The sequence below is a fragment of the Argopecten irradians genome, chromosome 8, assembly GCF_041381155.1.
Source record: "Argopecten irradians isolate NY chromosome 8, Ai_NY, whole genome shotgun sequence".
Classification (NCBI taxonomy): Eukaryota; Metazoa; Mollusca; class Bivalvia; order Pectinida; family Pectinidae; genus Argopecten; species Argopecten irradians.
In genome coordinates, this window is record NC_091141.1 from 25,340,327 (window position 1) to 25,352,394 (window position 12,068).

At 33.5% G+C, this 12,068-nt stretch overlaps 1 protein-coding gene across 1 annotated transcript; it reads right to left on the bottom strand.

Moving 5' to 3' along the window:
• Nucleotides 1-524: 524 nt before the first annotated feature.
• LOC138329960 (PIN2/TERF1-interacting telomerase inhibitor 1-like) lies at nucleotides 525-11,914 on the bottom strand. Its single transcript, XM_069277271.1, has 6 exons — nucleotides 11,762-11,914; nucleotides 6,499-6,621; nucleotides 4,299-4,467; nucleotides 3,682-3,796; nucleotides 1,735-2,406; nucleotides 525-1,255 (listed from the first exon to the last, which is right to left on the bottom strand). Exons 1-6 carry the CDS (start codon nucleotides 11,832-11,834, stop codon nucleotides 629-631), a joined length of 1,779 nt encoding a protein of 592 aa, XP_069133372.1. The 5' UTR covers nucleotides 11,835-11,914; the 3' UTR covers nucleotides 525-628.
• Between the last annotated feature and the right edge of the window lie 154 nt (nucleotides 11,915-12,068).

Here is a 12,068-nt window from a genome sequence, read left to right on the forward strand (position 1 = left end):
ATTGCTTTGGTATCAAAACGCGCATTCAATGTCCTTTAGTATTGAGTTTTGGATACCACCTTTAAAGGGACAATTTGGTTTTACTGTGATATGCCAGAAAAGCCCACTGTAGTGAAATGTATGTGAAATGTTCAAAGTCTAGAATTACTCAAATCGCTCTTACAGTAGTGTGTTAACCTTATTAGTTTTATTTTCTTGTGTAAATTTAATTTCACCAACTCATCAGTGGTTATGTGTTGCATTTGATTAACGTACATGACTTTGGCTTGGGTATGGGTACAGCATACATGTTATATCTGCTTAATCGTATTGATCAACGATTTGGAATGTCAACAGTGTCAATCAAAATACTTAACAATGTTATTTTTAATAAGGAATATAGAACAATACATTTATGTCATATTTTGTTACGTGGTTATGTAACGGAATTAGCCTCATTGAATTGTCCCTTTAAAAAATAAGTTTTTTGTTTTGTTTTTTTTTTCAATTAATTTCTATAAACCATAACTACTAGAACTATCAAAAAAAACAATATCTTATTTTTAATATATGGTACTGATTACATCAAAACTTCTGATGATATCCATCATAAAGTGAAATGTAAATTCCTGGACAATAGAACTTGAATCTAAACATATACATGAATCGTGTTTTGTTTTTGACAAATCAACTTCTTGGAGTTTTTCTTTTGAATATTTGACCACTGTTGTTTTTGTTTTGCTTTTAATTGGTCTTTTTCAGCTTTTTTCTTTTTCTTTTCTAGGATTTTGTTGGCCAAAACCACATCAGAATCTTTGCCATAGCCTGTGACCTCTATACAATTTGATCCTGGAAATGCTTGAGACAATTTTTTTACTTCAGCTATCACTTGCTCACTCTTATGGTTGAGTTTAAAATCTGATGGATTTGTATGGTGCCCTAAATATCCTCCAGGAGTTCTTTGTGTCTGTGTATCACTTCTATTCCTTATTTTTTGTTTTCCAGATCTAGACAAATTTCCGTCCTTTTTAGATTCTTCTGGAGCCTGTTGATCTCTGAATTTTCTTCGAAGCGCATATTTTTTCCTGGATTTCTCATTTTTCTTGAGTTTTATGATTATTTGGTCAGATAATGGAGTCTCTCTTTTCACTTCCATTGATTCTAGGACATTTAATTGCTGGCATTTTTCCCTCGCAATGAATTCATTTTCTCCAGAATCTGTTTTTATCGTAAACACTGAACTTTCTTCTCCTTCTGAGATGTCTACACCGATTTTCTGAAGAGAACAGAAAAGTAAACTTGTAAGTACCATTTCCAGGAAAATCAACTCAGAATTAGAAATTCCTCTTTAACAAGCAAACTTAGACGAGAAGAAATTTTGGCATGAATCTGCCGACTTTGAAATAATAAGTTAACTACAAGTTGCTATATAATCCATATCTTCATCATTTAATATGGTATTCATATTAAATTATGTTAATAATACATGACATATCTACAACTTATGTTAAAACGTTACTTGTTTCATGGTAGAAACAGTAACCCCCACTTTAATCTCTGCTTTAGATACACATTATATATTACTTTCATTAAAAACGGTTTTTGATAGTTTTATTGAGACTTGCATCAATCAACTATGGGCTTATGTTTCCTTTTCTTTTTCTTCTTCTTTGATTTCACAGTTTCATTTTTTGAATTGTTAGTCCATGGCTTGTTTTCACTTTCATCCTTGCACTCATCTATACTATCCTTTACCTTTTTACTTTTCTTTGCTTTCTTCGGTTTAACATTGTCCTTGTCCTCATCAGCAACCTTGGACTCCTCTTTCGAGTTCTGGCTGACACATTTAATCTGATTTGAATTTTTCACAGAGTTTGATTTCAAATCATCAGTCTCTACAGATATTTCACGGGCTATATTGTTTGAACATTTTTCTTTTTTCTTTTTCTTAAGCTTTTTATTCTTTACAACCTCAACCTGAACTTCCTCAGATTTACGTTTTCGTTTATTTTCAGGCCTGGCATTCTCACATTTTAAATCACATCCTTCAGCACTATTTTCCTGACTTAAATCTGTTGTAGCGTCCATTGTGTCAACAATGTTTTCCTCGTTATTCTTTTTTTTCTTTGACTTCTTTTTCTTTGCTTTTAATTTTTCATCAGAAATATCATCTTCCCCTAAGCTGAACCTAACTTTCTTTTTCTCTGATGATCTTTTTTCATCAGTCTCATTATCAACTGTTTTAATGTCAGTACAAAAGCTTGGTCTCTCTTCATCTGACGACTGGCTGATACCATTCAGAGATGTCATAGAAGCCTTTTTTCCAGCCATTTTTTTGGCGAAGTAATCCTGAACACTGTCTGTACTTCTAACTGTTATTACACCATGTTCGGCCTTATTCTGTGTATCCGAGGAACTGCCATCGTCCTGGGAAAGAAAAGAAATACCATTTAGATATAAAGTATAAACTAAGGACATTTTATCTAAATTAGTTTATATGTAAGGTCCTGTTGGAAAAGTAATATTACCACAAGCTATTAAACTCTGTGTCATGAGTTTGAACTCCATGTGGGATAGTTGCCAGGTACTGATGGTTGGTTGGGTGTTTTTTCTTCGGGTACTCCGACTTTCTTCTTTCTAAACCTAGCATGCCATCCTTAATTATAAATGCCCTCGTCTTTTAACAGGATGTCAAGTAATGATGTCAAATCGGATAAAAAACTTAAATGATTAATTGGACGGTAAAGTTAGGTGTCTACAACCAACCAATGATTGACTAACAATCGTAACTGAACTTCTCCATTAGCTCTACATAACTAAGATCATAATGGCCAAATGCTATTCAAACTTGCTTTATAATTTTTTTTTACATTTTTTGAAATGAGATGTCTGTCTACTATATATCAGATAATAACTGCATTGTTTAAACAGAACAAAATGGAAGGGAATACATTTTTTGGTTATATTACAGTGACTACATTAGAAGTAAAATAAAATTTGTTGTATTTATTGATGAAACTGATTAAAAGGTAAATATCATTTGTTGTATTTATTGATGAAACTGATTAAAAGGTTATCAAATTTTATAACACTTCCAATTCAAGACAATCACTTGTGACAACTGGTTGTCTTGAATCAGAAGTGTTATATATTATTAACTGATAATTAAGTTACAAATTGATCATTAAAACATCAATACTGTTATACACGTATTTGTTTCACCATTTTATGTGGTAAGCATGAGTTTTCACCTATATGTCTATGTCTGTGTCAAGTCTCTGTGTGTGCCACTGTGTTAATCAATTAAAGTTACTTTATCAGGGAAAATTCTCCTTGATGAGACATGTGTGACTTAATCAGTTCACAATAAATCTTTGAACGCCTTCTCTGAGCTTGCTTATGAAGTAACAAGTACTGTAGCCTTTTTCAATTATACAGATGAAAATAATGTTTATCTATGTCCAAATCCAGTTGTAAGAAATTGTATTGATGACTTGGCATAGTCTGTGATATTGTTACTGAAATTAACAGTTGTGATGAAATTTTACATACTAGGGTCTTAATAACAACAATACAAACACTTTTATTTATAACTGTCATGGTCTAGGAGAGGTACTGAAAATCCACATTTCATTCTGGTATTAGTCTCTTATCAATAGGACTTGTTCAAGTTGTTTTAAAGAATTTCCTTAAGCATCCTACCTCAGATGACGAAGAAAAGTCTGCGTCAGGTTTGACTTGACGTCTTCCAAATATACACGCCATATCTTCCTGGGATTTTGAAGACAAATCTTTCCCTTTAGTGAACTTCTGGTAACTGCAAAGGTAATCATAAGGTTGTTGTTATTTAAAAACAAAATATAAAAAATCATTAATTGTATTTTTCAATTGTTTTAATTATGTGTGGTCTTTATCAACAGGCTTGACTGTATATATATTTGGAACAGGACAAGGTAAGTCTACATTTCAAATTAACTTTAAGCAAAACATTAATCCTCATTATATTGTAAACATGTGATCCAAGAGGGATCTTGATGCCTACCAAAGAATGATCGATGAATGGAAAGAGGGCCATATCAAAATCTAAGATGGCTGCCTGTCGGCCATCTTAAATTTGTTGATGGATTGGTCCCAAAATGCCATGTGCACAACTAGGACCTATGTGGAGCCTATACATAGCAAATTGTAGCCCTAGAGCAGAAATTCAAAGTGTTACAGACAGCAATGTTGTTATCAGAAACTGGGTTATAAGGTTTGAACAGTAAAAATCTAATCTCTCTGAATCAGAGGAAAACCAATTCACAAAACCATTTACATACTGGACTCGACTGCGTGAAGCTTTAGATTTGCTCTCCAACCCAGTGACTTTGTCTGTTGTGTCCTCGTCATTGTTTTCAGTTGTGTCTTGATTCAGACTTGACAACAGGTCGTTGAAGTCATCCTGATGAGCTATCCAATTGTCAGCATGATTCTTTGAACATCCAACACCTATGAAATAAAAAAGAATCAATTACCAGTATAATGAATCATTCCAAATTTTTATCCTTTGAAAGACGTGATAAGTACAAGTACATGTGAAATAACAAAAGGCCCATGAGCTTTAACAGTCATCTGAGTTCAGATACAGACTACAACAAAGACATACATATACTGTACAAACACTTCAATTAAGTCAGTCAGTGATTTTAATCAGTTTATCAATTTGACCTTTCAAAAAAAAAAGTATTTGCTTCCACAAAATCTGAATTCAAAAGAAGATTTTTGAAATTTCAGTCATTTTGACCTCTTCTAGCCCCGATTTCTCGAAACAAACTTAAGTCAAAAACTAACTTAAGTCATAAATTGCAATATAAGTTACATGAGGAAAAAAACTTAATTAAGTTTTGACTTAAGTCTGCACTTTTGTTTTGAGAAATCGGGACCTGGTCTCACCCGTCTGGCCCCTGGGGTCAGCTAGGACCAATTTGGATATGATTTTAAATTGATATCTCAGAGTAACAGTTCTAACCAAGTTTGACTCATATCCTATAAAATTGAGTAAATAATGCTCACAAGTATGTTTTTCCTTTAAATATATAAACTTAGTTAATTTGACCCCCTCCCCAGAGGAAAATCAGAGACCGCAGGGTTATGAAATTATCAATTTTTGTAGAGGGTCTCAAGACTGTTCAATGTACGTATAAAGAGTATTTGATTCAACGTTATCTGTGAGTGAAGAACAGGGCTCTACAATATCATTTTTTCACACTTGTACATTCACGTAAGTAATCTAAAAATCCACTTTTCCAACAGCCAAATCCACTTGTACAAACTTTAAACACTAACTTGCAGAGAATTTTGTTTTTGCATAATGTCATATTACTATTTGAAATAAATTGTATCAGTTGCCTTTATTATCATGATTTGTTCGTTGATTATTGCACTTCACTTGTGACTTATAACTTAACTTATAACTTAAGTAACAAAAGTAAATGATCCTTTCTCGTCAGATACATCAGGTATTTTTCTTTTTCCTTCTACCCTGAAGCCATATTTTGTTAAAACCATTCTCAAATATAAACAGTATATGTCATTTCAGCGCTTACAATAGAGCAACCCTTACATACAAAGTCAAACGCAACAGCGATCAAGATTTTCTTGATCGGAACACATCTGGCTTTTACCTAATGTACCAGAAACGTACCTCTGGTTACCATTTATATTAGTTCAATCGATCTTTTTGAAGTCATATTTTATTGAAAAAACGGCATGAACAACTATTGATTTCTGCAAGACAGGCATTTTAAACCTTTTTTGGCATTTCTGAGAAGCTAGTTCCAGCTAAAACTCACTTGTCTGAGTGAGCAAGTGTGTATTATGATGTACTTGTCCGACAGAGATTTGTACTGGTACGGACAAGTAGGACAAACATAATTGTTGAGCTCTGGAGAAGAAGAAAATTTGCAACGCAATATAGTCAAAATTTGCAAATATTGTCTTGATATTATCGCAATAATATAAAAGGAATTTATGGAAATACAAGTCATGTTTTCGTTTATAAAAGTACAACATATTAACTAGGCTCACACTACCCATTCACTTTGTTTTAATTGAAAGATATAATGTTTCTCTCACTTATATTGACATAACAATTAATACATATCTGCAAAGGCAGACAACTCTGTAATATGCAAATACAGAATATATACAGGGTCTTAATAAGTCAAAGAAAGACAAGATTAAACATCAGATTATGAGCACTTAAGACTTCTGAGTCATTCAGAGTCATTCAGTGACCATTCTTTGCATATTACAGAATTAGCTCCCTTGCGGGTAGGTATCCATTGTGCCATCATTATTTTGGGAGCGGAAGTCACAACGTTTTCTCTGAAAAATATGACGTTATGCTCGCAAACACATGATGTCACAATAAAATACAGATTAGGAATTAAGTTAACTAGCCAATACTTAATAAATAAATGGATTTTAATTTCTTCAAAGTAAGTAATACTGACATGATATTCCTGAACGATACTGTACCTCTTGTGTCATTCTTTACAGAAATTTTCACATGGTCAACATTTCCATCTTCATTTGCTCCAAGACCTTTTCCCTTTGACCAACCAAACTTCTCCAGCATCTTCTGTCCAAATTTGGATTCATCTGAAATGAAATCACTCAATTTAAAATATTTGTAGCTGGGGTATACAATTCTGAAATGTTTGCATTAGCACAAGGGCTTTTAACAACATTTTTTCACTAGCACTGATTAGAATTCTACTAGGTACTAGCTGGCCTCTTTTTTTTCATATCTAGTTTTTGTATGAACCTGTACAGAACAGGTACATGTACATAGGTGTTTTATGTCTAGCAATATATTGACAGTCGTCATATACAGACCAGAAAGATCTTTCGATCTTGTTTCTTTTTAAGGCGGAAAACCTGGCAACATGCCATATATAAACAAGCGCTGTTGGAGAACAGCAAAGCTCGCCTATTTGAAGAAGTTGATGTTCAAGTATTTACTATTTAAACATGAAAATATGACAAATTAACAGACTCAAAAACCCCCTAAAGGGCCCCAAATTGGTTGTATTATCACGTTCAGCATCCATACACATTAGGAAAATAAAATCATGAACATATATGATGACTTATGCTTAAACATTTGACAAAATAGAAACTTGCTCAAAAACTTTAACATGGAAATATGACAAATTAACAGACTCAAAAACCCCCTAAATGGCCCCAAATTGGTTGTATTATCACGTTCAGCATCCATACACAGTAGGAAAATAAAATCATAAACATTTATGATGACTTAAGATTAAACAATTGACGAAACAGAAACTTGCTCAAAAACTTTAACGTGAAATGAGACGCCAACGCTGACGCCGACGCCGGGGCGACAACATTAGCTCCCCCTATTCTTCGAATAGGCGAGCTAAAAAAGTGCGGGAATATGTGCCGTCGTCTTTGGCACCAAACTTTATGACGTCACAACTGATGGTGCGCTTGACAACACACAGACAGTATATCATTTTGACCAGTACATTTATTGGGTCTTTCTTGTCTTTGTGTAGTTATCTAAAAACTAGTAATTCCAAAGTGTATCCTGATGACACATTTTGTCTTTAGAGAAGATTTGATAATGAGATTTAAAACATTGCTATCTGCATGGAGGCACGTGACTTTTCCCGCTAAACACAATTTCAAAGTCCAAGGGGTAAACTGGAATGTATTGGAATCTATATAGAAATGGTTAGTAGAGCTTCACCACACACCCTCTTATAAATATACGTTAGGGTTGAAATTAGATTTGTTTCATATCTTTGGGTATTTTATGTCGCGCATAGATGCGAAATATTACTTTAAATCTAATTTCAAAGTTTACACATGTATTACAAATGTACGTTAGGGCCGGAATTAGGTTTGAAATAATGTTTCATATCTTCGGGTATTTAACATCGCTCATAGATGTGAAATATTATTTTAAATTAATGAATCGATATATATATATATACATTTTGCTCACTGATTGGCACAAAAGCCCCAACCTGTCTATAAAGGTAACCTGTCTATATAAATCTATGTGTGTGTGTTGTTTGATATACAAATTTCATGATGTGACTTAAGTCATGTAAGTTTATCTTAGTTGCAGTCTGCACAACTAAGTTTTAATGCTATAGGCCCTATGAATTCCTGAATCAGCAGGCCCGAAAATTTCAAGGAAAAATCCATAAAATAAAAGTAGAAAAAAGAAGCTGAACACTGAAAAGATATCTCAGTTTTTAATGATTTTAGTCTATGGGGTAGAACAACAGGCCCAAGGGCCTTAACGGTCATCTAACTACCTTGGCAAAAGCTGTATAGGAAAATAATTGGATATGGTGTCATGGTAGCCATCTTCGATTTGGGATCAACCAGAGATGTAACAACACGTTGTCAAGATCATATCTGGGTCGTTCCAGGCACGTTTCAGTCAAATCGCACTGGTAGAACTTGAGAAGTTCCAAAATGTATATACATGTTTTCAAGATAGCAGCTATTCATTGGCGGCCATCTTGGATTTTTCAGTTCAACCCAAAAAAAACACTTCGTTGGGGTCACATCAAGCTCATTTCATGTTTCAAGTTTCAGCTAAATCGCACCGGTAGAACTTGAGAAGAAATTAAAAATGTGTTTTCAAGATGGCGGCTGTGGCGGCCATCTTGGATTTTGGATCGACATAAAGTGTAACAACACTTGGTCAGGACTATGTCAGCTAAATCACACCGGTAGAACTTGAGAAGAAGTTCAAAATTCAAGATTTTGGAATATTTGACTCTCGTGACCTTGAAAGTAGGTCAAGGTCATTCATTTCCACAACTTGGTTAGCCCTTTATCTCAGCATGCTTCTGGCTAAATATGAATACCCTGGACCTTTTGGCTAGTTAAAAGAAGTATTTAAAATATTTTAGCCTAATTGAACCCTGTGACCTTGAAAGAAGGTCAAGGTCATTCATTTTTATAACTTTGGTAACCCTTCATCCCAGCATGCCACAGACCAAATATGAGTATCCTCATATATAGTATCAGGTCCGGTAGCAACCTAAATCTGGCTATATAGCTAGTTTTTACTATATACTAGCCAAATCTGACAACACGTATAGTGGACAAATGTAAACAAACAGGGTCAAATATGCCTTTATAGTTAAAAGAAAACGTTTGGCACTCACTTTAATACATGTCACATCCCAACTAATCTCATTAACGATGCTATGTCCCTAGTTATGTTCGAGACTTCCAAGATTAGTCCCGTTTTATAAATCGTCTGCTTCCTCTGATGACAGACAACAGCGTTCAAAAAACGAAAGTTTTAAGGGAGGTAATTCAATCTTAGATAAGAACGCTGATCGGGGTCATTCAAGCGCTTTTGACCAGACGACAAAATACAAGGTAGTAAACAATGCCGATTTGATTTGTTATTTTATTGTTTACAGAATTAATCACCACCAGAAATCATTCAAATATCTTTAATATTTATTCAGAATACTAATAATTTATACAGACATGTGAGAAATATTTGTCATATTGTCAGAAATAGATCGGTAAATGGTGACCTCTTCATTTCCCGTCAGCGTAATCTAACGATATATTTGACATGTCATAAACAATACACGTTTTCTCTCTTTTGCAACACAGTTTTTACATCAATTAATTTTTTTAAAAATAGTTCAAATGTTTACTTTATGTTGATACCAAATTTAATTTATTCCATCACACGTAACTATTTTTCAGTATGTTCAGTAAAATGACAGGAAAACCTATTTGACTGCCTTTTTTCAAAGGACTGTTTTTATTGTAAAATATCATATAAATTCACTTAAAGCTTATTTATTTAAAGTGTTGTGGACTAAAGCTTATTTACAACTCTAAAAATCTAAATTTAAATACAACGTTTAGAAAAAAATTGAGAAAAATCACTATTTTTTCACGATAATATGTCGCCAGTCAGTATGTATACTATACTATATATATTGACAGAACGTCAAACTCCTGTCAATAATATATAGTATACATATATAAAAAATACCCCTATATACTATATATAAACACCAGGAATGAAATGCATCGCTGGCCAAAATTTTCAGCACCTTCGGTAAAAGTTCTGTAAAATTTGTTCTGGGAATTGTCTGCATGTGTCAATGTGCCGATAATACAATAAGATGTTATTCTTCACATATATCAACACTAACATGTTCACAACCCCATCACAATAAGTTTAATCCCAAGTCATTTTGAAAATTTGAAGATTTTTGCGGCCACTTTGTTTTGTTCCGGAATCCATGTGCTGACGTCACACAGTTCTGGAATCTGACATGAACGGAAAATAAATAGCTTTAAAAATAAAAATATTCGTTGTATGTCTGATGTCATTATGTATTTTAAAGGAATGGGTATAAATGTCACAGTTATATCAATATTTTAATCAAAAAAGCCCAGTTTGGTAAATTTGATTTAGATTCAGACCCAATCATGTTTTTAGGATGTCCCATTCCATCTTGTGACGTCAGCGCACGGATTCGGAAACAAAACAAAGTGGCCGGGAAAATCTGCAAACTTTCAAAAAAACTTGGGATTAAACTAATTGTGATGGGGTTGTGAACAGGTTAGTGTTGATATATGTCAAGAATAACATTTTATAGTATTATCGGCATGGTGACACATGCAGACAATCCCCAGAACAAATTTTACAGAACTTTTACCGAAGGTGGTGAAAATTTTGGCCAGCGATGCATTTCATTCCTGGGGTGTTTTTATATAGTATATTGGGGTATTTTTTATATATGTAATGTGACACTACCCAATTTGGAACGCTACCCAAAATGAAACACTTTTAAAATATGTGATACAGAATTTTCAGTTTACAATCTAAACTAACAATAACAGTCCTGAACAAAAATTAAGATGCTGACTAATAACTGTGACAATTTTAATATGTCATTTTCTTTCCAGTTGCTTATTATCTGTATTTAAAAATGAAAATAATGAAATTTTGAAAAACTCCGTGAAACGACGTCATGCAACAACCCTAAAAACACCATGCATTTTAAAATAAGAAAAATAAATGCTGAATGGAATATTTTTGAAAGACATGTGACTTGAATAAACTAAAAAATGTTTGAACTTTCTTTTTATGAATTCAAACATTTTTTATCATGACTGGGCATTTACCAATCAAACTTTATTTAGGAGGTGTTCCATTTTGGGTACTCAAACCTGCTGAAACACAGGGCTGGACCGGGCATGCTTCCAAGCTCTGTATTTATAAATATATGCACTGCTGACAAGTAAACAAATCATGAAATTAGTAATAAAAGCATCTATTTGTGGAATGTTGAAGAAAAAAAAATCTAGATTCAACCACACGTAAGAATTTTTTTACAATTATCTTCAAAAAGTGTAGCGTCACGTTATACTATATATTATTGACATAACGTCAAACTCCTGTGCTCCTGTGAACAAACGAAAGAATGGATTAACTGCTGCGCTCTCAGATAGGCTTTTCCTAAAATCATATCATTTTTTTCAAACCAGAAGCAGACGCCCGTGTTTCAGTAAACATTAATTATGCAATGTTAAAAGGTACAATTTATGGAAATAAATGAGAACAGAAAAGCACGTGTTCAAATGACAATCCGGAGTATGGTTGATTTTTTTATATAAGTTCATCATCACCTGACAACTTCCAATAAAGGCATCACCTGTGTCAAAATCAGTATTATATAAACCTTGAGATTTATATATAATCTAAATATACCTTTACTCCAGCTATTTCCCCTGGGATCTGCCGATAATTTTTGTTTTCTACGTGGACCAGCAAGCATGGACATTTTTCACAGTTAATGCACCCATCCGCTTCCGGTCATTTCCAATGTCTTTACAAGTCAGGACTTTTAATTGGTCAATATCTGCCAATCTTAGCCAATAGAATTTTGTCTCTCAAAAGAATGATTTAGATGAAAAAGCGGGAGGTATTCCGAGTTGGAGAAATTGGCCAATGATATTCAAAGTCATCCGTTCACTTAATACAACTACCAATCAAATCAAATGTTGTTATTCGTGAC